General features: G+C 51.0%; 1 protein-coding gene across 2 annotated transcripts; it reads right to left on the bottom strand.

The window, feature by feature from the left end:
* Positions 1-1,242: 1,242 nt before the first annotated feature.
* GULO (gulonolactone (L-) oxidase) lies at positions 1,243-25,798 on the bottom strand. 2 transcript variants are annotated; one of them, NM_001034043.2, is given in 12 exon segments: positions 1,243-2,023; positions 2,796-2,886; positions 4,944-5,108; positions 5,943-6,092; positions 8,289-8,365; positions 9,420-9,527; positions 17,642-17,827; positions 20,649-20,739; positions 21,107-21,201; positions 22,459-22,584; positions 24,576-24,677; positions 25,655-25,765. In NM_001034043.2, coding segments are annotated over 12 exon segments (1,323 nt in total). In that variant the 5' UTR covers positions 25,658-25,765; the 3' UTR covers positions 1,243-1,894.
* Between the last annotated feature and the right edge of the window lie 1,849 nt (positions 25,799-27,647).

Here is a 27,647-nt window from a genome sequence, read left to right as displayed (position 1 = left end):
CCGCATTTTATTTACCCAACCGTCCACCAGTGGGCATGTGGCTTGCTTCTACTCTTTGGCAATGGTGAACGATGCTGCTATGAGTATAGGTGTGCAAATATCTGTTTGAGTCCCTGCTTTCAGTTGTTTTGGGTGTATGCCCAGAAGTGGAATTGCTGGATCGTGTTTTATGTTTTTTGAGGAACCCTGTACTATTTTCCTTGGCAGCTGCACCATATTATTACAGTTTCACCAGCAATATACACAGATTCCAATTTCTCCATGTCCTTGACAACACTTGTTATTTTCTGTTGTTGTTTTGGAAAATAGTAATCCTAATGCATGTAAAGGGACATCTCATTGTGATTTTATTTTCATTTCCCTAATGATTAGTGTATGGATGTGAGAGTTGAATTGTGAAGAAAGCTGAGCACCGAAGAATTGATGCTTTTGAACTGTGGTGTTGGAGAAGACTCCTGAGAGTCCCTTGGACTGCAAGGAGATCCAACCAGTCCATTCTAAAGGATATCAGCCCTGGGTGTTCTTTGGAAGGAATGATGCTAAAGCTGAAACTCCAGTACTTTGGCCACCTCATGCAAAGAGTTGACTCATTGGAAAAGACTCTGATGCTGGGAGGGATTGGGGGCAGGAGGAGAAGGGGACGACAGAGGATGAGACGGCTGGATGGCATCACTGACTCGATGGATGTGAGTTTGAGTGAACTCCGGGAGTTGGTGATGGACAGGGAGGCCTGGCGTGCTGCGATTCATGGGGTCGCAAAGAGTCGGACACGACTGAGTGACTGAACTGAACTGAACTGAATGATGAGTGATATGGAGCATCTTTTCATGTGCTTATTGACCATTTGTATATTTTCTTTGGAGAAATGTGTATTCAAGTCCTTTGCCCATTTTTGATTAGTTTGTTTTTGTGTTGATAAATTGTAGGGGTTCTTTGTATCTTCTGCATATTAACCTCTTATGAGACATATGATTAGAATACACATTTCTTGATCCAGGAGCCTGTCTTAAGGTTCTTTTAATTTCCCCCAAAGCACTTGGCACCTTGTAGATATTCAACAAAAGCTTTGTGAAATACTAGCCACAACATGTGGGAGGTCAGAGGCCACTTGAAACTGCAAAAGGAATATGAAGAGCATTTTCCAGGCAAGTCCAAGACTCTGGAGGGAAGCTGGGGAATCAAGGAGCCTTCTGTTCCCAAAGGATTACCTTGGAGATGGAGAGGAAGGAGCAGAGACTAGACTAAATGAACTCTTGGCCTTTATTAAAAAGAAGGCAAGGAAAGTCCCCCTTTCCAAACATCCCTGGAATAGACATGCTGCAGGTTGGGCTATGGGAGGTCAGGTGGACAAGTGGACCCCCTGAAGAGAACAGTCCCAGGGCAGGGTACATGCCTCTGAGCATCTGAAAGACCCTGGAGGGTGAAAGGAAGCAGGGCACAGCACATACGACCTCTATGTCTAAACGTATGCTGGTGGGACTCCTCCTTATGAGGGTAGGCAGGGTGATCCCTGGAGCTCCAGACATCCAGCTAGCAGGTGGAACCTGTGAATGGCCGAATCCTTACCTCCTAGATACACAGAATGTTTGGGGGCTTCTCTGTGTCCTGGGAACAGGATGTGGTGACTGCAGGCTTGGGCCAAGAGGATGCTGCTGGAGAGGTAAAGGGATTTGGTGCTCTTCCTTAGCCAGGGTGTTGTGAGGATGAAGGAGGTAGGGGATGCCCAGACCCAGGTTCCTTGCTGTGGGTCAGAGAAGCTGTGGGTGTCCTGGCAGAGGGCCCCAGGGGAGATGTCTGTTCCCCATCAGGACAGCGGGACACTGAGCCTTCAGCCCTGTGGGAGGTGGGCCTGGAGGTGGGATGAGGTGGGCTAGACTTGTTTTCTGTTTGTGCTTCAGTAGAACACTTTCTCCAGATAGGCGTTCAGAAACATCCCCGTGGGGTCCAGCTTTTCTCGGATGGCACAGAACCTCTGGAAGGCCGGGTACATTTTCTCAAAGTCCTTCCGGGTGCAGTTGTGGGCCTGAGGAAGCAACCGGAGACAACAGGCCTTGTTTCCCGGAGCCGGCATTTCAGCGGGGCTGCAAACCTGTGTCTGTGTGCCTGCATGTGTGATCCCCCATCCCTTGGCACACACAGAGCACATGCGTGCAGGTATATGCATGCACATACTCATAAACCCACATGCGTGTACCACACCCATGTCTGCATGTATGCACATGTATACATGCATATAGGCTCATGCACAAACACATGTGTTATGTGTGTGCACATACGCACACACATACATGCATGCACATACATATAATGTGAAGAACCCAAACAGGAGGGAGGAAGTTCTTGGAAAGCAGAGAAGGAAGCGGTTAAAATGCAGTATTAAAGTTCCCGTTCCATTTGCCGTCGGGCAGTGGAGGGGGCTCTGGCCCCAGTTCTACTGCTAATTAGTAAGTCCCATCATCTCTGAGAGACCCCTAGTTTCCTGTCTGCTGAATGGACTCATTGCCTTAGCCTGCTTATAGGGTTTCTATGAGAATTAAATAAAATGAAAAGTGAGCACTAAAAACTCGAAGGGAACTACAGTCACTGGGCTGCTGGAACATGAATGCAGAGAAGCTGGTTTAGTTGAGGTGGGAGGTCCTCCTTCCTCTGACTTGCTCAGCTCACAGTTTCCCCAGGAGGTTGGAGCCCTGGGCAGGCAGGACAATAGGGAAGAGAGGCGCCCTCTGGTGGAAGCCCTGGCTCACAGTAGCTGCCCAGCTCCCACCCATGGTGAGGCTCCAACAGACGCGTCTTACCTTGGCCCAGTGGGGCCTGCCTCCCACCTTCTTCATGATGGTCTCATAGGCCAGCCAGTAGTCCAGCCGCGGTACGTCCTTGCCATAGGGCCTGAGGAGGGGGCAGAAGGAGGTGAGGCTATGCTCTTGTCTTGTGTGGTCTCACCCATGGTTATCAGGCATCTTGCCCAGCACTTGTCCACACAGCACGGATGGCAGTGACTCAGCATCCTGCAGCTTTTGCTCAGACAGATTTGGAAAAAGTTTACAACCTCTTACATATATTTTAACTGTCAACTGAAAGTTGCTGTATTTTTGTTGTTGTTCAGTCATTCAGTCATGTCCGACTCCTTGCAACCCCATGTGTATGAGTGTGAATAATTTTAAATTAATACATTTTTTCCTCTGTGTGTGTGTATATATACACACACACTTATTTGGGCTTCCCTGGTGACTTAGTGGTAAAGAATCCACCTGCCAATGCAGGAGATGCGGGAGACATGGGTTGGGAGGATTCCCTGGAGGAGGAAATGGCAACCCACTCCAGTATTCTTGCCTGGAAAATCCCATGAACAGAGGGAAAATCCTATGAACAGAGGAGCCTGGTGGGCTACAGTCCATAGGGTTATAAGAGTTGGACATGACTGAGTGACTAAGCATAGCACATACAGTTATTTAAAGATTTGAATTTTAAATCTAAATAGTTTAAAATGTAAATTTTAAAAATTTAATGTAAAGATTATTTAAAAGATATATACAAAAAATCTTAATAATAAATAAATAGACATATAAATATTTCTATCAGAATCACCTCATTTGATGTATGGAAATCACAGCCAATATAACCTAGTTGGTCAGTCCTTGCTGCAAAGTCAGACTTACTGACAGAGAAGAATCAGAACTCACAAAAACTCAAATGTTATGATGCAGCCCCCAGGCGAATTTTCTTGCTTCTGAATTTGCATTCACAGGCAGGGACAAAATGGACAGACATCTTGAGGACTGAGCCAGGCCCTAAGTTTGTCCCTGCGTGAAATAAGCTGCCTTCTGTTCAGTGTGGGTTTCTGAAATTCTCTTTTCTGGCTTCCGGACCCCCCTCCAGGGCAGCGCCCTCTTAAATTGTCCCTTGGGATCCCCTGAGTTTGGGGGTATTTTACAGATGGGAGAAATAAAGCATAGTAAGATTCAGGCTGGGTGAGAGGTGGTCTGTTTGTCTTTTACAAAGTCAGGGAAGGACTAGTATCAGTGGTGGATGGGAAGGAAGATAGATGTGTCTTAAGCAAGGAGTTTTAGAAAAGATGAGTTTCTTAAACTGTGTGTGTCCTTAAGCCTCACATGGGAGGTCATTGCCCAACCAACTCAGGAAACAGTAACACAGTATGAGCGTAAGGTGTCTGCCTATGGCCCGGCGGAGCTGGCTAGATGGGCGCCGTGTCCAGGCATAACTCTGTTTTCTGCTGAACTGAAACCTGGCCTCACAGTCCTTCTCAACCCAATGTTCCGGGCTCTCAGAATCATTGCCTAGGGCAGCACATGAGACAGCATAAACTTGTCATTCCTTAATATCAGTTTTGCAAAGGGTAGCTTTGCATATTAACCTTAACATTTGCCTGTATTCTCAGTCACTCAGTTGTGTCTGACTCTTTGTGATCCCATAGGCTATAGCCCACCAGGCTCCTGGGATTTTCCAGGCAAGAATACTGGAATGGGTTGCCATGCCTTCTTCCAGGGGAATCTTCTGGACCCAGGGAATTGAACCTGTGATTCCTGCATTGGCAGGTGGATTCTTTACCACCAGAGGAGCCCATTACGTATTACATATTAATTAATAGTACATATTAATAATATCTCCAATAATAACTAACAATTATAATTATTATGTATAAATAAAACAATTCTAATTAACAATAATATTATATATTAATTAACATTAATGAACCACATTAACACAGTACAGCTAGAAAGGGTAGTTGTTGGAACGGGAAGGAGAGAGACTATTTTCTGCTGCTAGGACCAGGGAAGTCTCCCTGGAGAAGGTGGCATTTGAACTGGCCTTGAAAGCTGGGGAAGGAGGGAGGGGCCCTTCGAAGCGCAGGGACCTGCTTCCGCAGCCCTGCCCCTTCACTACCGCCTTCCCCAGCCCCGCCCTGCCCCGAGCGAACCACTCACCTGTACATGATGATGTTCATGTAGCAGCTGTCGCGCTGGAAGCAGGGGCTCAGCAGGATGTCGTCCCCGCGAGTGAAGCGTACCTCCACGGGGTAGTGGGCCACTACCTTGGGGTTCGCCTCCAGCATGGCCTTCAGCTCCAGCAGGGCCTCTTTGGTCTTCTCTCTGCCCTCGGCCCAGGGTGGGAGAGGGGATGGAACCCAGACCTGAGGAAGGGGCCTCCGGAGATGTCCCATGAGGCTCAGCATGGCCCCCAGGAAGCCCCTTCCTCATGGCTTCTGCTCTTAAAGTCCTTCTCACAGAAGCAGAGAGCTACCTCCTGCTCCTGCTCCAGCCCCCAGGACCCCCACCCAATTGGAGGCTCTCCTCAGGTCTCTTTTCTGGCCACAGCTGTCCCAGGCCGTGGCCTCCTCTTCTTCAGATAGGATCAAGCCACTCTGATGCCAAGATTCCTACGTTTTCTAATAGTCCAGCCCTGAGAGTCTGGTGGCCCCAGCCCCTGAACACTGTGACAGAGGGATCTCCTGAGCCCTGAGCACTGATCCCCCTTTTCCTGGAGAAAGACAAAGAGGGGCAATTCAGAGAGGAAGCTGCAGTGAGTCGGGTACAGACCTAGCCTCCGTCTCAAGAGGGTCCCTCCCCATGAAGAGGCCCCCAGCCTGCCAGGTGGGCTCTGCTAACGGAGGGACTGAACACAGGGTACAGTCTTTTAGAAGAACCAGATGCTGGCCACAAAGCCCTATGTTTCAAGTCTAAACCTGCTCTCCCAGCCTCATGGCTGGAGAGGGGCCAATGGGGAGAGTGGAGTGGATCCCCTGGCTGGTTTCCCGAGAGGCACAATGGTGCAAGGACACTGAATGGGGATTTGGAACTTTCCGTTTCCCCCAGAAATAACAGGTAGGATGGGGAGCCTGGTTGGCAGTGCATAGGCTATGAGCAGGACCCAAAGGGAGCTATATGTTGCTGACCCACCCGCAGGGTGGCCCACTCGGCCCTTACCTGGGGATGGCCCAGTCCTGGACATGCTGCTTGAAGCGGCACTCGTAGGTGAAGATCTTGTGGCTGAGGTTGCAGTTTTCCTTCTTCCCATTGAACAGGAGCCAGAAGAAAAAGCGATTGATCCAGCCCACAAGGCCTGGCAGGAAGGTGCTGGGGGGCAGGGCAGAGGGGTCATGATCATCAAATTATCCAGCGGTTAAGTACTGGCTGTGTTGCGGGCAGTGGACCGAGTCCTTTACAAACTGGGGCTTTGTTCTCTACATCCTGTGCCACATGTGCTAATCTGCAGCCTGGAAATCCCCCAGGGAACCTGAAGATCCCCCTGCAACACTCTCTCTGTGGCTGCCCAGGGCTCCAGTTATGGATTTTAGCCTACGTTTTATTCTTCTCTCCCTCTTTAATGACTAGGTTGTTTTTAGTGTTAGAGTGTTTCATCTTAATCGTGATTTAAAAGAAAAAAAAACACATAAAATTTAGCCTCTTAACCATTGTTTAAGTGTGCAGTTCTGTAGTGTTAAGTATATTCACATCACTGAGCAGTGGATCTCCAGAATCCTGCAAAACCGAAACTCTTGTCTCCATTAAAAATTAACTCCCCATTTTTCCCTCCAGCCTCCGGCAACCTCCATTCTTCTCCCACAACCTTCCATACTTCCCGTCTCTGTGAATTTGACTGCTCTGGCTGCCTCGTATAAGTGGAATCCTCAATATTTGTCCTCTTACGTGTCTGGCTTATTTCAGTTTCATCATGTCTTCAAGATTCGCTCACATTGTAGCCTGTGTCAGAACTTCCTTCCTTTTTAAAGGCTGTCTGGTTTTCCATTGCATAGCTATATGTCCCATTTTGTTTAGTCATCAGTTGGATAGTTATGTTCACTTTTTGGTTGTGAACACAGATGTGCAAATGTCTCTTTGAAATTGTGCTTTCAGTTCTTTCTGACATATAGTCAGAGGTGGAATTGCTGGGTCATAAGGGAAATTCTGTTTTTAACTGTTTGAGAAACCTCATACTGTTTTCCATAGTGGCTACACCAGTTTATATTCTCACCAACAGTGCATGCGTCCTAAGTCGCTTCCAACTCTCTGTGACCCTGTGGACTGTAGCCCGTCAGGCTCCTCTGTCCATGGGATTTCTCAGGCAAGAACACTGGAGGGGGTTGCCATTTCCTCCTCCAGGGGATCTTCCTGACCCAGGAATCGAACCTGTGTCTACTGCATTGGCAGGCGAGTTCTTTACCACCGAGCCACCGGGGAAGCCAAATCACCAAGACCCAATCCATCATTTAGCTTTCACCACTGCATCCTTGGGCACATGGCTCAGCAAGTGGCCCAGAGCTGCAAGGGTGAGGCCAAGTGGACATGGTTTTCAGAAGCTACTAAATGACAGCCACATGGGCGGGGCTCACAGGCCATGGAGCTCCCTCAGAGCATGTGTCCCGGCCCGGGATGTGGCCACTGTGATTTAGAGCTCAATTTATTTGGATGCTTCCTGGCTTGGACTCCACAGACACAGGCACATAAAGCTGCCAGGCTGCTGGGATGGAAGGGGAGAGAAGTCTGGCTGGGCATTTTCCACTCTCACCCCCAATCCATCATCTGATGGAGCAATGGCCTCCAGGCTGGACTCACTGTCTTTAATAAGACACCAAAGTCTCCAAGATAAAAGACTAGATGGATACACTTTACAATAAGTTTAAATATGTCTATACACCATAAGGGCTTCCCAGGTGGTAAAGAATCTGCCTGTCAATGCAGGAGACACAAGAGAAGTAGGTTTGATCCCTGGGTCAAGAAGATCTCCTGGAGCAGGAAATGGCAACCCACTCCTGTATTCTTGCCTAGGAAATCCCATGGACAGAGGAGCCTGCTGGCCTACAGTCCAGGGGGTCTCAAAGAGTCTGACACTTAGTGGCTGAACAACAACAATAGCAGCAACATACTTTAAATATGTGTTGCCTATATTATTTATGTGTATGAAACATTTCAAAAGTTTTTATCAGATGCCATTCCACGTCTTGGCTGAATATAGCATCACTGCTCAAGGACCCATAGGCCTTCCTCATCACTCATAGTTATGTGTCTGGTGCTTGAGCCTGAACACAGACTTCAGGCTGGGAAGGAGGTAAGAAACTGGACAATAGGAAGGTTCACATCACCCATGAGTCAGGGTGTGCAGCCTGGGCATGGGTATTTTTAAAAAAAGCTCCACAGCGTTGGAATTCACTGCTCTGGACCATGCAGACAGACCCAGTTTGCATGTCTGAAGGTGGGATGTTGTTCTCCTGATGGACCGCATCCCCAGAAGTAGATGGCAGGTGCTGGGGAAAGATACAGTAGCATTCCTACCTGATCCAGAGTAGGAACTCCAGTAAATAGAATCCAATAGCGTAGTCCCAGAACCAGTTGGCTGAAGAGGAGGGCGGCTGGGAAGCAGAGTCTGTGGTCAGTTCCGAGCTGGAGCTGAGTGTCCCAGGAGTGTGTGTGCTGGGGGAGGGGGAACCCACTTGCCAGGATGATTGAAAGCCTCATTCTTGGTGGCACTGCCGATCCCCATGTCCTGTCCCCTTCTGTTTCATGCTTATGTGATCATTTTGCTCAAGACCAAGAAATGCCTATGTCTCTTCTCTGCAGAGCTGATGAGCCTGGTGTTCAGCAGTCACCTTTTATGAACCCCATGCCAGCCCCATACACATAGTAGGTGTTCTGGCCTTTGCCTGACTTGTCTGGTCAACATTTTCCTGCTGCTGCTGCTGCTAAGTCGCTTCATTCGTGTCCGACTCTGTGCGACCCCATAGATGGCAGCCCACCAGGCTCCCCCATCCCTGGGATTCTCCAGGCAAGAACACTGGAGTGGGTTGCCATTTCCTTCTCCAATGCATGAAAATGAAAAGTGAGAGTGAAGTCGCTCAGTCATGTCCGACTGTTAGCAACCTCATGGACTGCAGCCTACCAGGCTCCTCCATCCATGGGATTTTCCAGGCAAGAGTACTGGAGTGGGTTGCCATTGCCTTCTCCAACATCTTCCTAAGTGATGGCTTTATTTTATTCTGCTGAGAAGCAGCCTGTTTGCCAAGGACATGGTGGTGAGGAGACAGAACCATGGGTTTCTTCCCCTGGGGGGTGGGAAGGATGGGGTGCTGGAGTGAAGGTGGGATGCGCTAGCTGGCTTCTGAGGTCTATCCTGACTGCTTAGGACTCATTAGCCAGTCCTGCCAACACCTCTGTCTCTGCTTCCCACATCTGGATTGTCCCTTGACCTCCTACTCCTGTATCCCTGCTCACAGACTCATGGACCCTTACTGGGACCACCTTCCCTCTCCTTCCACCCTCTGGCATTTAGTGCTTCTCTCCTCATGTTCAGGGATGTTCACCCTTTGCTTTTCCTCTCATCTCTCACCGATCATCAGGATGATAATAAGTGTTAGGTGCCCTGGGAGCTGGGCAGTGTGGGGGAATGGGGAAGATGCCCACAGCTACCTTGTTGGTGTGGTCCTGGTAGATTACACTGACATTCTCGCTGTGTGGGAACCAGAGAAAGCGGAAGTATTCGGATTTCTTCAGGTGACTGTCCAGGTTGTCAAGAACCTGAGAAAGGAGCAGAGATTGTGTTGGTCACATTTGATGGTGGGGATGCTGGAAGTTGGGGCCCCCCATCAAAAGAAAATATCCCAAATTGTCCTAACATTGCCAAATAACAAGGGGTGTGTCCTATAAGATGCTGGACGTCAAGTAGTAAGGAATCTATCGCCAATGCAGGAGATGCAAGAGACACAGTTTCGATCCCTGGGTTGGGAAGATCCCCTAGAGAAAGGAATGGCAACCCACTCCAGTATTCTTGCCTGGATAATCCTATGGACAGAGGAGCCTGGTGGGCTACCGTCCATGGAATCACAAAGAGTTGGACACGACTGAGCACACGCATGCCACGGGCATTAAAATGGTCCACTTTATAGGTTGACTTCATTGAATTATGCAGAGGATAAAAATGAGTTCTCGGTTATCCTGACTTGAACAAAGACTAGCTGTATAAGTTTGGGCAAGTGCCTCAATTTCCTCATCTGCAAAATAGGATTAACAACAGTATCTATGTCAGGATTGTTATGAAGATTAAACACACTAATGCCTAGAAAGCCCTTAATGTGGTGTCATGAGCACGGTAAGCTCCATACAGGAGTAAGCTGCTGCTGCTACTATCATTCTTCCATTGTCGTTGGCAGCATCACTGTCATCCTCTCTTATTCCCACAACCCCTGACACTGCAGTGGGCTTTAATAAAATGAACAGGAGTGTCTGACTCTGAATGGCTCATCCGTATACATCAAGATGTCACAGAGCAAGTCATCTCTCCCTGACACCCATCAGGCTGACACATGACAGATTCTGAGCCAAAGGAGATGCAGATTTGGGGTTTGACAGGCAGCTGGGAGGGAGGGGGAGAGTGCTGGGTTTGGAGTAAGTTCTGGATTCAAGTCCTGGCCTGGTGACTTGGCAGCTGCACAACCTTGCCGGATCCATATCCCTGGAGCCTTGGTTTCCCACCCTCCCCAACAACACATGGGCAGTTGTACAAATGAAATGAGATAATCTATGCTGAAGCTCCTGAGTAGAGTGCCTGCCTGTGGCATGTACCCAGTGGAGAGTTTAGGTTCTGAATGTGAGCAATCCTGGCACACATCTGGGGATCTAGCCCTATTCCCCACCAGGTTCCCAGCTGCGAGTTTCAGGAAGCAGCATCTCTTCATCTGTAGAACCAAGACAGAAATAGCTTTCTGTCCTTTTCTTCCTTCCTTCCTTCTTTCCTTCCAGGACTCTTGTGAGAACCAAGGGAGGTCATGGATGTGAAAGTAGTTTACAAGCTGTAAACACAGCAAGGAGATCAAACCAGTCAATCTGAAAGGGAATCAACCCTGAATTCTCATTGGGAAGACTGACGCTGAGGCTGAAGTTCCAATACTTTGGCCACTTGCTGCCAAGAATCAACTCATTGGAAAAGACTCTGTTGCTGGGAAAAATTGAAGGCAAAAGGAGAAGGGGGCAGCAGAGGATGAAATGGTTGGATGGCATCACTGACTCAATGAACATGAAGTTGAGCAAACTCTGGGAGATAGTGAAAGACAGGGAAGCCTGGTGCGCTGCAGTCCATGGGGTCACAAAGAACTGGACACAACTCAGCAACTGAACAACAACAAAAACCACCTGTGATTTCCATATCTGGCCAGAAAGGAAGGAAAAACCAAGGTGAAACACCAAGGAATGAGTCCATCTAAAACTTCAATTTGGAGCACCTGGGAGCAGTGGAATTTTAGGATTCTGGGTCCTGGTCATCATTTCAGGGAGGACCCCTGACTTGTTAACTGATGCTTGATGGGGCCCAGGAGATACAGGAATGGGCGGACCATTGTCACCTTCCAGTGACCTGGCTGCCATCCCGAACCTCCCCTGCCACACGTCAGCCCAGGCTGTGGGTCACCCGATTGCATCTCTGTTCATATCTCTCCAGCCTTCCCCTAAAATCGGCTCCTGCTAACGTGGCTTAGTCCAGGCCCTTCTTAGCTCTCACTGGCTCTTCTGCACTAGCCTCATAATTTTCCCCATTTTTCATCTTTCCAGACAACATCTACAGGGAAGCATTCCAAGACACAGCTCAAAAATCCCCAGCAGGCCTCCATTTCCAATGGAATCGAGCCCGAATAGTTCAGCACTAAGAGGACTTCTTCCACACACTCTGTCCAGTTCTGTTGCCACTGCCCACAAGTGACCACGTGAAAAGGGTCAGATCTGAATTCAGATGTGCTGTAACTCAGATGCTCAACTCAACCCCACCCCTACCCCCACCAATGCTGTCTCTTTCCATTCTAAGTGGTGTTTATTTATTATATTACATCCATCCCAGAAGTATATTACAGGTACTGAAGCATACATCTGTCCTGAAAGTCATCAAGCCTCTCATTCACATTTGGTTTCTTCTCGAGGGCAGACATCAGCACATTTTTTTCTGTTAAGGGCTAGATAGTAAATATATTAGGCTTTGCTCTCTCTGTTTCCTCACCTCTGCTGTGGTAGCATGAAAGCAGCCACCGACAATATGTTAATGAGGATCGTTGTGGTCTGTCAAGAAAACTTTATTTATAAAAGCAGGTAGTGACCCAGATCTTGCCTGTGGGCCAGTTTCCCAAACCCTCATCCTATCCGCTGCCATAGGGACTTGGACACAGTAAATGCGGCAGGGTTCTTTGCTGCTGTTGTTCAGCCGCTCAGTAATACCCGACTCTTTGTGACCCCGTGGATTGCAGCACACCCGGGTTCCCTGTCCGTCACCATCTCCTGGAGTTTGCTCAAACTCATGTCTATTGAGTCGGTGATGCCATCCAACCATCTCATCCTCTGTCATCCCTTTTTCTTCCTGCCTTCAATCTTTCCCAGCATCATAGCCTTTTCTAATGAGTTGGCTTCGCATCAGGTGGCCAAAATATTGCAACTTCAGCTTCAGCATCAGTTCTTCCAATGCATGTTCAGGGTTAATTTGTTTAGGATGGGCTGGTTGGATCTCCTTGCAGTCCAAGGGACTCTGAAGAGTCTTCTCCAACACCACAGTCTGACAGTATCAATTCTTTGGCGCTCAGCCTTAATGGTTCAACCCTCACATCGTACATGACTCCTGGAAAACACTATATGGACCTTTGTCCACAAAGTGACGTCTCTGCTTTTTAATATGCTGTCTAGGTTTGTCGTAGATTTTCTTCTAAGGAGCAAGTGTCTTTTCATTTCATGGCTGCAGTCATTGTCCACAGTGATTTTGGAGTCCAAGAAAAGAAAGCGCCCTATGATTCCTTATTGGAAGAGGAGGCCCTCTTCTGCTGGGCTGTAGATCCGTGAAAAGTTCAGGAAGAAACACCAGGTCCCTGTCACTATCACTTCCATCCTGACTGGGTGATGGACCCATGGCCCATCTCCTCTGGGCAGAACTATTTCTCCTGGGAGGATAGGAACATGGTCTGGAGCTCTGCCTGGAGGAAGGGACTGAGAGAGCGGAAAATCCCCCTTCCCTCCTGTCCCAGCCTCCGGGGCCTTCCCAGGTTGCCCAGAATCTCAGCAGTAAAAGTAACGGTGGCACCCCTTTCTGGGCGCCCAGGTTCCCACCAGAATGGAGTAATGGAGCCACTTTCACAGCACACTTTGTGCCTCTCTCCTGGCATCTGTCATTTCTTTTCCTCCCTGCTTCAGAGGGACAAGGCATATCTTTCCTCCCATGCTAAACTCCAAGCTCCTCCAGGCAGGCAGCATGTACCCCCAGCTCTGTGTCCCTGTGGTCCCTAACTGAGCATTGTGTGGTCACTGAAGGATGGAGCCCCCTGCCCTGGACCCATCCCACTGTGACTCTCTTCAGGGCCTACAAACAATCCTATCTGGGGGAGGAGGGTCCCCAGGATCATGTTTCCTCAAGTCTAATTGGTGGTTCCTGGAAGCACCATCAAAGCGGGTGGGCCCCAGAGGAACGTCTTCCTTGGAATGTCATTGGCAGGAAGGGTTCTAGAGGGTTCCATCCCCTCCAAAATTAGCACCCTACTGAACTGACTCACAAGAACTGATTACCAGGCCTGTGAGCAGAAGCTGAGGGCTACCTGTCCCATGGTTGGGGGTTACCTAGTCGTCACTGGCCAGCCACTCAAGAGAGTGGCGGGCATTGGGATGCTGCTGACAAGGTTGGTGTGTCCCAGGGACCAACCCTGCTTCCTGCGGCACGGGGGGAGGTGGTGACGCAGGCAGCCGGCTATACTTCTCACATCTCATTATGATTTGCATGGCATAAAGGGCAAAGGTTGACAGCCATTTCCAAAATCCTCCAGTCTTCTCTCTGACTGTGATTTCATACCAGTTGGACTGCAGAAAGTTGGGAATGCTGAGACCTTGTCATAAGAAGCCAGGGAGGCCACCCCTTTCTTGGCCCCTCTGCCCAGAAGCACTGATTCCAACTCTCCCTTCCCCTCATATGGCTTTGAGCGGCCTTCAGAAGCTGTGTTGAGGTGCAGATAAGAGAATCAGACCTGGGAAGCAGGGAGCTGCGTCTGAGATGGACCACACACAGCACAGGGGTGGGCAGGAGAGGGTAACCTCAGAGAGGGGTGGATGTTAATAAATTCTTCCTTGTGGCTCAGACAGTAAATCTGCTGTCAATGTGGGAGACTCGGGTTCGATCCCTGGGTAGGGAAGATCCCCTGGAGAAGCGAATGGCAACCCACTCCAATATTCTTGCCTGGGGAATCCCATGGACAGAGGAGCCTGGTGAGCTACAGTCCATGGGGTTGCAAAGACTCTGACACGACTAAGTGATTAAGCACACATTGGTTCTCAGGCACCTGCCTGCTCCTGGAAATGAGGTCTCATCATTTTTCTTTTCGGAAGGAAAACATTCAGGGGGAGCAAGAGTGAGGAGAAGCTGCTCCAGTGACAGTTTTCTGATCAGTCACTGAGCAGACTGGGAGCAGGGAGCAGCCTGGGACTCAGCTTCCCACCTGCATATTACTCTTCCTCCCAAGCATTCCCAGCCCCTTGAAGGGGCCCTTTAAAGGCTGCTCTGAGCGGAGAGGGTAAAAGAGAGTTGAATGCAGGGCCATGGACAGCACACGCCCCTGGGAGGAAATCATAGGGTTGTAAATGCCACCCATCCTCTGCACAGTCCTTGTTTGTGGCCAAAACTGGGCGGGGAAGGCTTGTCCATGGGTGTGATGGACACTGATGATGGACCTGGTGGAGACCCATGCAGCTCTGGGTGGAAGAGCAGCCAGAGTTGTGCAGAGGAGAGAGAGAGAATCCACAGAGGACCTGCTGACTCACAGAAGAGGAGGAGGAGCAGCATCTAGCCTTGTGAGCCCTCGAGGGATGGGCCGGGGTCACAGGGGAACGGTGGGGGAATCCACACCAGGATTCATGCCCCTCCCCAGGGATAAGACCCAAGAACATCCCCAGATGCTCCAGGGGAGAGAAGGACCCTCTGTCTCCAGGGTGGGGCACAGTTTTGTATCCAAGTGCTGCACTGGTTTATGTAATGTCAGGGCTGGAAAAGACCTCAGGTTCATCTAATCTGACCCTACTTTTAAAGTGGCAAAGAAGGGACTTCCCTGGTGGTCCAGTGGCTAAGGCTCCATGCCCCCAATGCAGGGGACTTGGTTTCGATCCCTGGTCAGGGAACTAGATCCCACATGCTGCAACTGAGACCTGACCAGACAAATAATTTAAAAAATAAAGGCTCCAAAAGTATGAAGGGCTTGGTCCAGGTTCCACAGAGGGAGCTGTACAATCAGGCTTGGGGCTGCCTGCCTCCCCAGAGCCCCTCTAAATACTCACCGAGCATTCATTGCTGTGTAATTGTGTATGTGTGTTGGGGATGGGGGACAGCCTGAGATAAGACTGCAAGAACCAGGCCTTAGGTGTGGTCAGTCTTAATACATCTCTGCCAGGTCAAAGGAGGAGCAGGAAGAGGGTGGAGTCTGTCTGTCCACTTGGTTCTAATGCCCTGGTAGGAGCCCTGGGGCCAATCCTACTGGCAAAAGAAGAAGCAATCTCTTTATCTCTGGGTCAAATTATTCAGCTTAAAAATGAACAAGTTCTGACCTAAGTGAGAGGCCGGAAGGTGGTCCCTTTCTTATTGAAGGTGATCTCTGCCCATCTCCCTTCTCTGCCTGAGATGCCGACCCCTTAACCTGCCCACCGCTCCATTGACACCATGCTCACTGAAGTCAGCAGTGATCTCCTGATGACCAGACCCTGCTGTTGCTCCCCAACTCCTCACAGCGTTGGACTCGTCTGGCTGCTCTGCTCTGGACTGAGCACTAAGGCTCCCTTCTCTCCTCAGCCAAGCCCTCTCTCTGTGGGTGACCACATCTACTCTCACGGCCTGAGGGGAGTGTCGACCTCTGCTTTGCGCTGAATTGCATCGACCTAAAATGCAGCATGTAGAAGCCCTCATCCTCGGCATGTGACTGTATTTGAAGCTAGGGCCTGCTTGGAGTGAACAAGAAGCTTAGATCAGCCCCTTAACACTGGTCTGGGGATGTGACTAGTTGAAGCAGGCTCTTGAGGTGGCTCAGAGTCTGGGGTGGCTCCAGGTGGACTGGTTCTACCCTCTTGGAGCTCCCTGGCTTAGCCACACAGTATCACTGCCAAACAATTCCACGAAATGTCCTTGTAATCCTTTCTTGGGCCAAAGCATCAGGCAACTCATTTGCCAAGACTGGCCCACACATGCTCAGCATTGATGCTCTAGGAATCAATGCCGCATCCCCTCGACCAGCATCCCCAACCTTTTTGGCACCAGGGATTGGTCTCATGGAAGACAAGTTTTCCAAGGACCAGGACAGGGGTAATGGTTTCTGGATGATTCAAGTGCACTTTATTTCTGTCATTACTACATCAGCTCCACCTCAGATCATCAGGCATTAGATCTCAGGGAATGGGGACCCCTGCCCAAGAGCATCCCTGGAATCACTTTGTCAGCCACCAGTGGAGAGTTCTGGGGCTAAAGTTCCACAAACATCATGTGTGCTCAGCTGCTTCAGTTGGGTCCGACTCTTTGCAGCCCCACCCACTGTAGCCCACCAGGCTCCTCTGTCCATGGGATTCTCCAGGCAAGAATACTGGAGTGGGTTGCCATACCCTCTTCCAGGGGATCTTTCCAACCCAAGGATTGAATCTGCATCTCCTGCGTCTCCTGCATCTCCTGCAGGCAGACATTTTACCGCTGAGCCACCAGGGAGGCCCCACCAAACACCATGCCTCTGCATAAAGGACCTTCTGCATTTAAATCCTTTGCTGTAAGGTTTATAATGTATTAGAAATTCCAATGGTAAGGATTTTTTCGACCAGATGCTAGATAACAGAATTTTCCATTTTTCACTGACTAGGTACCCTGGGGAGCGTGTTTTGGTACTGAACTAGATACTTTACAAGTGTTATCTGAGTTAATTCTCAGGTTCAATCCTTTCAGGTAAACATGATTTACTCTGTTTTTGCATGAGGAAACGGGCTCAGCAAGGTTAAATGGCTGACTCAAGGTCACAGCTTGGGGGTGGTACTGCCAGCATTCAGTTTGACCCCAAATTCCACCATAACTATGTGGGGCCAGTAGTGTTCACATCACTACCAACTCCATCTGTGCAGAGGGTCTACTCATATTGAATAGTGAGTTGACTATGGAGGAGCTCAGATGCTGAGGGACTTGGAACCATAGACTTGAGTCCTGTAGCTTAGCAATTACCAGGGATAGATCCATGTTTATCAGGCATTTCTGGTCTATTGCATGCTATCCATCCATCCATGCATCAATCCATCATCCATTCATCCATCCATCTGATCATCTGTCCATCTAGTCATCCATCCATTCATCATCCATCCATGTATCCATTCATCCATCCATCCAATCATCCATTTTCCCAGCTAACCAACATGGGTTTTCATTCATTCAAAAAACAATCCTATCATTCAGAAGCCATCCTTTCTGCCCCTCATCATCCAGCTCCTCTGAGCTCCACTGACCTGCTCACAAAGGGATACTGCCACAGTATTCTGGGGTCAAGGAAGGGCTGGTGAGGTCAGCTCACTGCCGCATTCTGGGGACCTGCAGAGGAGCTCAGAGGAGCATGACTTATTAATGTCCTCCATTTCTTTTCTGAGGCTGAGCAGTGGCAAAGGAGAGACAGTACCTCTTTCAAGGTTGAGGGGAAGGTGGTCTCCTGCAAGTGGAACTGGGGCACACACTGCAGTGTGACTGTGAGGATGACTCCGAGGCAGCCCAAGTGCACGCGCGCAGCCTGGAACACCTCCGCATTGCTGGACTCTGAACACTCGAGAATGGTCCCATTGGCTGTCAGCAGGGTCAGTGCCACCACCTGCCGGTGGGAGAAGAACCACACTTCAGCATCCCCAGGCTTCTGGCAAACCCCTCACTTCCCTGTTTGTCCTTGCCAATGAGGCCAAGTGTCTCCGATTCCCAGATGTATCTGGCCATGATTCCCACCATGTTTCTGGCCCCAGAGACTTTCCCAGCTAGGTCTCCAATCACAGCCCGAGGGAGCCTCAGTCTTGGGGTAGGGTAGGAGGAGAAATGGAGTGAGGGGGGCTGTTTCTGGGTGGCATCAGCCCTCAGCAGGGAGGGGGCCCATCCATCACAGGCATTTCCATGGCACCCCAGTGGCTTGCCCTCCCCCAGCTGCCTTGCTCATCCTGTGGATTTCAAAGTCAGGATTCAGCAAGCTTGTCCTTTGCCCGGAAGAGAGCTAAGATGAAATCAACTCCAAAGAGCACGAGGCCCTGGCTGGAAATGGCTCATAAAGGCAAAGGGTGTGCACGCATCTGGGGGTCCGGAGCTGGCTCTGCTGTCCCAACACACAGCCCTGGGGACCAGAGTCCCTTGCAGGCTGTCTGCTCATTGCCCACCTGAGCACCATCTCAGCCAAGTCTAGTCCATTTTCTCATTTGGGGACCTCTCCCTTGCCTTAGGAACTAGATTCCCCTACTTGGCTCTACCAAACGCAGAATCTCTGGGCTCTGCAGAGTGGGCCGCCCAGTTGGAGACAGGTGATGAACATCACTCTCCTTGCCCTGGGCTCCTGTTTCCAGAGGAACCCTCTTTCATTGCCTGCTGAAGTTCCTCTCCACACTCTGCTATCTGCTTACTGGGATGGAAATTGCTTTTGACATGTGCGGTTGGTGGCAGGGTGCCCAGGGTGAGAGAACAGATAAAGCTGAACTAATTCTGGTTAACAGCGACCTAAACCAGAGAAGAGAAACTGGCAGAAGTGGGGCACAGTGGCCTGCTGTGGGACTGAGGGCATTAGGATGGTTTTTATTAAAAACAGAAACAAACAGACTTTGTTGGAGATTTGGGGATGAGCTGAGCACTGGCCAGTGAAACACAGCAGCGGGGTCCAGCAATAATAAAGGTGGGCACTGACTCACCAGCTGTGTGATCTTGGATGTGTGACTTAACCTCTCTGTTTCCTCATCTGTGAAATGAGGGTCATAACCAACTCAGAGAGACTGGGTGAAGCACCCAGTTAAGTGCCTGGGGGACAGTAGATATTAAAGATGCCAGTGTCTTCCCCTTGCTCCCTGCCATCAGCATAAGTGTAGAATTAAACAGAGGAGCTCTCACCCCCATGTGCCAGGGCCTGTCTTACTCACCTGGGCTTCCTAAGGGAAAGAAAGTAAAAGTGAAAGTCCCTTGTGAAAGTGAAAGACTCTTTGTGACCCCATGGACTGTAGCCCACCAGGCTCCTCTGTCCATGGAATTCTCCAGGTAAGAATACTAGGGTGGGTTGCTATGCCCTCCTCCAGGGGATCTTCCTAACCCAGGGATTGAACCCAGGTCTCCTGCATTGCAGGCAGGTTCTTTACTGTCTGAGCCACCAGGGAGGCCCAAGAATACTGGAGTTGATAGCTTATCCCTTCTCAAGGGAATCTTCCTGACCCAGGAATCGAATGAAGGACTCTTGCATCGCAGGTGGAAGGGGTGGGGAGTTGATAGCTTATCCCTTCTCAAGAGGATCTTCCTGACCCAGGAGTCGAACCAGGGACTCCTGCATTGCAGGTGGAAGGGGTGGCTCCCTTCCAAGTGTCGTGAACTGTCATTGGGCCCCCAGGCTCTCATACACACTGTCTCATTAACCCCCAACCTCCTACAGGTTGAGGAAGATTCTCTTGAGGTAACAGCTGAAAACAGGGATGCCCAGATGAGTTAAACAACCTGCACACATGTGCACACCCAATGCATGTGGGAGGCAGGTTTTGGCCCCACATCTGAGTCCCAAATCTGTGCCCCATACTGGATTCCCATGAAGTTTAAGAAATACTTTTGGGTGGGAACTTCCATGGCAGTCCAGTGGTTAAGACTCTGCCTTCCAGTGCAGAGGACATGGGGTTTGATCCTTGGTTGAGGAGCTAAGATCTCACATGCCCAAAACCAAAACATAAAAAAGAAGCAATATTGTAACAAATTCAATAAAGATTGTAAAAAGTGAAAGAAAAGAAAGTGAAGTCGTTCAGTCATGTCTGACTCTTTGCGACCGCATGGACTGTAGCCTGCCAGGCTCCTCCACCCATGGGATTTTCCAGGCAAGAATATTGGAGTGGGTTGCCATTTCCTTCTCCAGGGGATCTTCCCAACCCAGGGGTTTAACACTGGTCCCCCGCACCGCAGGTAGACTCTTTACCATCTGAGCCACCAGGGAAGCAAAGTGGTCCACATCAAAAAATCTTAAAAGCTTTTGGGTGAAGGTCAGATGTGATCCCAGGCCCATGTGCTCAGCTCCTTCTTGGCTCCTCCCCAACTTGCTAACCTGAAAAGGCCCTTCGCCCTGCCTGGCTTCCAGTTCAGAGCTTTCCCTGGGGATGGAACCCTTTGCTCTGCTTGCCCTTTTCCCCGGGGTGGCCAGGAAGCTCCCTAGAGATGGGGCTGTGTCAACACACATGGGGGTGCCTTTGTCACTTGTGTCTGCTGGGGACTCATGAGGTTCAGAGAGACAATGTTTCTGGAGGGCCCTGCAGAGTCTCCATCAGAAGAGAGACCCAGATGTGTTCAAGGCCCCCACAGAGCTCTGCCGACACCATGCTGGAACGCCTGCTTGTCAGGAGCATCGATGACAAGGGTGAAGGGGCCCTGACCCATCCTCCCCTCTCCCTGGTGGTCAGCATCGAAGCAAGTGAACTCACTTGTGTGGCCAGGATGCCGTGCTTGATCCCCGTGTTGTGGGTTCCAGACCCGATGACGCCACCTGCGGTCACGTCTGACACAGCTCCCAGGCTGGGGAGAGGAGGAGGGACACGGTTAGTCTTCCTGGGACAATACCTCCCAGGATTGTGGTGCGAGGCCCCTCAAAGCAGAACAGCTGATTCATCTGCCTGGGAATCTTGTCCCCAGTTTAGCTTGCAAAGAGTCAGACATGACTTAGCAACTAAACAACAATTTCTTTCTATTCACATATAATAGCCCCTGGACACCTGGGGATGGGGAGATGGGTACCCTGTACAGGGATCCAGAGAAACAAGTTTATCCTAAAATGTGCTCCTCTCTGGCCCCTGTCAGATCCTTGAGTGTCTGGCTGAGGTCAGGGCTGGGAGTGATGGTCATCACTGGCACCCGCCCTGGGAATGGGCGAGGTGGCTCTTACTTGGACAAAGCCAGGCCGTGCTTGTCCAGCTGGGGGTGCAGGTCAGCTAGGAGGATGCCGGCCTCCACGGTCACCTGCTTCTTCTCTGTGTCCACCTGCAAGAGACCGGCACAGGCTAGGGTGAGCTAGGCTGTCACCCAGCACTCGTCCTGCAGCCACGCAAGGCTGTGAGTACAAGCATATCTGTCCCAGCCCACAGTCAGCCCAAGCTGCCTCCCGCTGCAGGCAGCCAAAAGGGCGTGCAGGCAGAGCCCTAGAATGCTGGGGCTCAGGGACTGTCCTGTGCAACCCTTCTAGTCACAGGGGAGAGAAATAAGGGGCAGGGAAGAGAAGAGGTTTACTCAAGGTCACCTTAGGGCTGGGACTGGTGCTCAGGTCCCCTCAGCCATGTGGGAGAGTGGCTCTATGCCCTGAGACCCCCATGGCTGTCCAGGAGTGGTGGGGGAGGGAGGGGAGGAGTAGTCTCTCCATTTCACAGCATGGAGACTGAAGTTCAGGGACTCTAAGTCACTTGCCCAAGGTCACACAAACATCCGCAGTGGAACCGAGATAAGGATTCACATCTGTGGACTCCGGAACACACATTTCACTGACCCTGAGCACACAGCCTGGGCAAAATCAATTACCAGAGCCCGGTCCTCACTAATTAGTGATCAGAGTTAATTCCTGCCATGACTGATGTTTTGACCAGAGCATTTTCTACGGGGTGGAGATGGTTGGCCTGAGCAAATCAGGAAATACATAGTACAGAGAAATCTAGAATCTCTGCTAGCAGAGCTGGAGGGGTGGGTACCAGGCAAAAAAGACAGCTCAGAGGAGCTGGCCCTGGCAGGTGAGAACAAGACCCCTGCACATGCCTGCACTCTCACTCCCTGGCAGGCTCCTGGTTGTGGGCAGGGCAGGGGAGGGTGTGAGACTCCTGGATTAATGTATCCCAGCACAGGGCTGGTGTCAGACTCCTGAGTCTGTGGCCAGCTCTGCCACTGGTCAGCTGTGTGACCTTAGGCAAGTCACTCCCCCTCTCTGATCTTCAGTTTCCCTATATGCAGAACAAGTTAGGTGCAAATCTTGGATTTGTCATGAATCCACCTTTGGGGGCCTGACTTGTGGACATCTTCTCTGTGGCCACAAGGATGCACACAGACCAGATGTGACGCTTGAAGGAGTCCAGGGCAGGCCTGTGTGAGGTGAGGGTGACCACAAGTGGACCAGGAATGGGGGGGGTCACTTTGGGACTCAGAGGCCAGGAGGGGATGATGCATGAGGGAAAAGAAGGCTCCGCGTCCACCCTGGAGTCTGGGATGGAGTGGCATGGGGTGGGGCAGAGGCAGGGAGCCCAGCGCTCCGAGTACCTTGAGGACGCGGTTCATCTTGCCCATGTGGATCATGAAGCCGTCAGTGCAGGCGATGTCTGAGGGCGAGTGGCCACCGCCCACCACCTTCACCCGCTTGTTCTGCTGCCTGGCCAGGGCCAGCACCTGTGGAGGCAGCATCTGCATCAGCCTCAGCCCAGGCCTTTCTCTGCGAGGCAGCCGGGAAACCCAGGTGTTGCACCCCCAGTCCCCCAGGTGCTGCCTGGCTGGAAGCCGCTGTGCAGGCCACTCCAAGAAAGAGCTAGAGAGAAGGACCAGAAAGTGAGCGGGGTGCAGGCCAGCAGGGCTTGGAACAAACTTCGCATGCAGAACATCAGCCCTCAGCTCAGTATGAAGCCTGTTTTCTCCGCATTCAAGGACTTCAGATCCATTCAAAGCCACTCCACCTCCTAGCCTTCCTCTTTTGCCCTCTCTGCTCCACAAACATCCCCCACCAGCCATTGAAGACTCTGATCATTCTCCACCTGTCCTCCCCTCATCTCCCACTGCCCTACCCCAGCTCCCTTTTGAGCTCCTATTCATTTTCCGGGCTGACACAGTGATCATTTTTCTTCATTTTTCTGCTTAAGAAATTGGGGGCTTCGAATCCGGGTTTAAAATCTGGCTCTGATATTTAGTATTTAATAACAAGGGGAAATTCCAAAGCCTTTCTGAGCCTGTTTGCCCATCTGTTAAATGGGCTAATAATCACTACCTCACAGGTGTGGATGGGGACAGGTGAGACCACAGATATGAAGCAGGTGGTGCTGATCACCAGTGGTGACCATGTCATTCCCACCACTCTCCTCTGAGTGCCCTCACACACACGTATGAACAGGCTCACAAACACGTGAATCTCTCCCCTCTTTGTGGTCTGCTAATACTAGTGAAACATCTGCATCCTCTGGGTTAGTCCTATGCAACCTGTCTTAGGGGTAAGGCTTTCAAGAGCAGAGGTTGGGTCTTGTCCATTTGTTCATTCATTCACTCATTTATTCAACAATATTCATTAAGTGCTTCCTGTGTGCCCGATAAAGGGCTAGGTGTGCTAAGGATCCAATGGAAAACAGGAAAAATGTGGCCTTACATCCTTATGAGGGAGAGAGAAAAAAGCATGAAAAAGTTCATGTCAATGAAATAACTGCAGGTTTTGAATGCAGTGAAAGAAATAAGCAAGGAGCTGAGATGCAGAAGATGGGGACATCCTCAGATGAAGTGGTCTGGAAGTCTCTGAGGAGGTGATTTACCCTGAGTGCTAAAGGATGCAAAGGAGTTGGTCCAGTGAAAAGTGAAGGGACAGGCATCCCAGGCAGTGGGAACAGCAAGGGCTAAGATACAGAGGTAGGAAAAAGCTTGGTTTTTCCTGTGATCAAAAGTAAAGAATCCGCCTGCCAGAGCAGGAGATGTGCGTTTGATCCCTGGGTCAGGAAGATCCCCTGGAGAAGGACATGGCAACCCACCCCAGTATTCTTGCCTGGAAAATCCCCTGGACAGAGAAGCCTAGTGGGCTACAGTCCACGGGGTCACAAAGCTTCAGACAGAGATCAGTAGTGAGGCCATTTCAGGCCATGGCAGGTGGGGAAGGGGCGGTGGCCTGGGCTTAGTGACAACAGTGCTGGAGAGAAGGAGGTGGGTTCTAGAAACTTCCAAGCCAGGACTTGCTGAAGTCAGATAAGGGTAAAGAAAGGACAGTGACCTACTTCCTGGCTTCTAGTTTGAGCAACCAGGTGGTTGGTACAGAGTTAGGAAGACTGCAATAGAATAGGTTGAAAGCAAAGAAACATCAAAAACATCCTTCGGGGCATCAAAGTTTGTTATGTCTCTGATGAAAGAAGTCATATGCCAATTTGCAGCTCAGGGAAGAGGCCTGAGCCAGAAATAACAACCGGACAGTCACTGGTGGACACCCCAGGTGGTCACGTGACAGCAGAGTTCAGTTGGAGCCAATCCCATGGTGCTGTTGCCCGGCTAGCAATTCTGGGGTGGGGATGTGGGTCTTAGCCGGGAAGTCCTCCTCTCAGCCTCCTCTCTGGGGGCATTTCTGATCTACATCTCCGGATGGAACTGGAGATCTGGTGGCTGGACCATCGGGCACTGTTCTGAGACAAGATACTCACCTCTCTGACCTCCTCCACGGACGTGGGCTGAAAGTACATCTCCGGGCAACAGCCATAGGTCCTTGCCCAGTTTTGGAATTTGACCCCCTTGTACCCGTGGACCTATGTGATAGGACAAAAGCTGGGTCACCTCCAGTGAGTGGTCTCAGGCTGCCTGACCCCCATCCATCCACTGCCCTGACATTGTAGAGACGGAGGCTGAGGCCACGGCACTGAGCCAGCCTCCGGTTTGCCCTTGTCACCCCTCTGCACCCCTGGGAAGCCTAAACACATGTCAGAAGTTCTGAAGCCAAGTGGCCATGTGGGGGCTTCCTGCTACTATTTTCCTCTATCAGCTCATGGCCGAACGGGATGGTTGGGGGGTTGGGCAGATCATGCAGAAAACTCAGCGCTCTTAGGAGAAGCAGGGAGATGAGATCAGGGGTGCAGCTGGAGAAAGCAGTGTTTGGGTTCCGGCTCCAGTGTGGTGAGCCCTCTGAAAGACCCAGTAGTATAAGGTGCCCTGGGCTGAGTTGGACAATGGGGGAGGGGCTGCATGAACTGGCCCAGTGGCCCAAGAAGGAAGGAAACTGGCCTTCAGCTTTCCCACCAGTCTTCTCCTGCAGGAAGGGGCGCGTCTGGGAGACTCCATGGTAGCCTTTCCTGGCCTGGAAGCCAAGCAGGGAGCCCTGGGAAAGGGATTCCCATTTGAGGGACCTCTGCTGTGTGCCTGGATTCCTCCACATGTCATACCTTTTTAGGCCTTACAGCGATACCACTGGATGGATGATATCAACGGTCATTTTCAGGAGCAGAAACTGAGGCCCAGAGAGGTGCAGTAACTCCCCCAAACTCACACAGCAACCGAGTAAAGACACAGGAGCCCAACCCAGGCCTTCCTCTTCTATCCCTTCCCCAGCACCCCAACGGCTCCTCAGAGCCTCGAGTCCAATTTGAAGGCTTCCCTGTGGCCACCCCTCAGCCCCACGCCTGCCCAGTTTTGCCCCCTGCCCCAAGCCAGGTTCACAGGCTCAGTCTGGATGTAGCCGGTGGGGCTGACTGGCTGAACTGACCCGACCAGCAGTACCATTTGGCCCTACCATGGCTCCAGTGGTGGGTCAGTGGCCTCGGCTGACTCCGGCTTCGTCTGGGAAGAGAGCACAGGGCAGCAGGGCCCTGGGGCAAAGCAGAGGGGCTGGAACCAGCAGTGTGGTGACAGTGAGCACAGAAGCTCAGGGAGGCACAGAGGGGCCCGCCGGAGGCGGATCAGCAGTGTGACGACAGGCTCCACCCAGACAAACAGCCGCTGGGCCGGCCCTCCGCTCCTCAGCCCCTCTCAGGCAGCAGGGTGAAGAGACAGCCTTCGCAGGGTGGCTGGTTTTTCCCCAAAAGCTGTGGAGCTCTGATCCCAACAGGGTCTTTGGGGGCTTTCTGGAGCTGAAGGACCCCTGGCCTTGAAACTGAGTCCTTAATGCCACAGATCAGGGGAGGTTGTGACATGGGGCCCATGTGTCAGTTCATTTGTCAGAGTTGGGGGAGGAATTCACCAGGCTGCCCACTGCTACAGGGAGATAGGACAGGATGTTGGTGGCTGTAGTGGGGGGTGGTGTGCGGGGGAGGAAAGGGACCAGTGACAGCCCAGGCAGCCTTCTAGCTGAAGTCTTCCTTCTCCAGGCCTCAGGGCAGACAGACCCGGGTTCCTCTTTCGTGCTTTGCTGGTTAACCTCCATGAACCTCAGTTTTCTCTTCAGTAAAGCGGGGGCATGTGCCTGTGTGCTGAGCTGCTTCAGTCATGTCCAACTCTGTGTGACCCCGTGGACTGTGGCCCACCAGGATCCTCTGTCTATGGGATTCTCCAGGCAAGAATACGGGAGTGGGTTGCCATGCCCTCTTCCAGGCGATCTTCCTGACCGAGGGATCAAATCCACGTTTCTTAGGTCTCCTGCATTGGCAGGCGGGTTCTTTACTACTAGTGACACCTGGGAAGCCCTGAAGTGGGCTTTTTTTGCCTACTTCTCTGGGCAGACATCAAGGTTAGAGCAGACGTCTGAGAAGCACTGGGACACAATCAGAGCCTGACATGGTATCAAGCTCTTGCATTTGCTCCCGGCTCTGAGCTTCCAGTGGCAGATTCCTTGGGACACTCCTGTCCCCGTCACTGCCCCTTGGCTCCATGCCTGGCGCCGCACTGGCCTCTGAGGCACGTTTGTCCAACAGAACAGATTAATCATCGCTGAGTACCTTGGCATCAGATCTGTCCAAGCCAAGAGCTGGGGTCTAGTGGGAAGTGAGAGCAACAACTCTGGGGTTTGAGAGGTGAGGCTGGGCTGGAGGAGCAAAGCTTGAGGTCAGACACATACATAAGTTCTGGGATGGAGGTGGTCAGAGTCGCACCTGTGTTCTCAAAACCAGGGTCTCATACAGCTGCCAGGCGCTTGTGTGTATCCATGTTCATGTGTGTGTGTGTGTGTGAGAACATGATCACACTCCCCATCTGCAAATGTAATGTGCTGGGGGAGGGGAGGGGTGGCAGCTACATGCTCCCCACAGGGAGATCCCAGCTAGTGGAGATGCTGCTGTTTATGATCGCTTAGAGGCAGCTCAACAGCAGAGAGGAAAGAATGGGATGGGTAAGGAATCTGCAGAGCTCAGGGCCACAGAACAGAGCTGACTGGGAACAAGAGATGGAGCCCCTGTTATGGGCTGAATCGTGTCCCCTCCCCCACCCTTAAGTTTCTAAGTTGAAGGCTTAATCCCCAGGACCTCAACAGGTGACTGTGTTTAGATAAGGTTTTTAGAAATAATGAGGTTAAAATGAGGTCATTAGAATGGGACTTGATCCAATACAACTGTGGATAAGAGGAGATTAGGACACACACACAGAGGCTTCCCAGGTGTTGCTGGTGTAAAGGACCTGCTTGCCAATGCAGGATGTAAGAGTTTGTTTCCCACACTTCAGGCAAAATGTGTCCTGCCCCCACCCACAAATGCCTCCTACAGCTACAGCTGAAGCCAGGTTTTCTCCTTTGGGCATATGCATTCCGAGGCAGAACATTCCAGAAGCTGGGTGCCATGGGTGTGGGTGCACCTGGA

This window comes from Bos taurus, chromosome 8 (assembly GCF_002263795.3).
Source record: "Bos taurus isolate L1 Dominette 01449 registration number 42190680 breed Hereford chromosome 8, ARS-UCD2.0, whole genome shotgun sequence".
Lineage (NCBI taxonomy): Eukaryota > Metazoa > Chordata > Mammalia > Artiodactyla > Bovidae > Bos > Bos taurus.
Note: the sequence above shows the minus strand (reverse complement) of the source record. Positions and strands in the feature narration are given on the sequence as shown.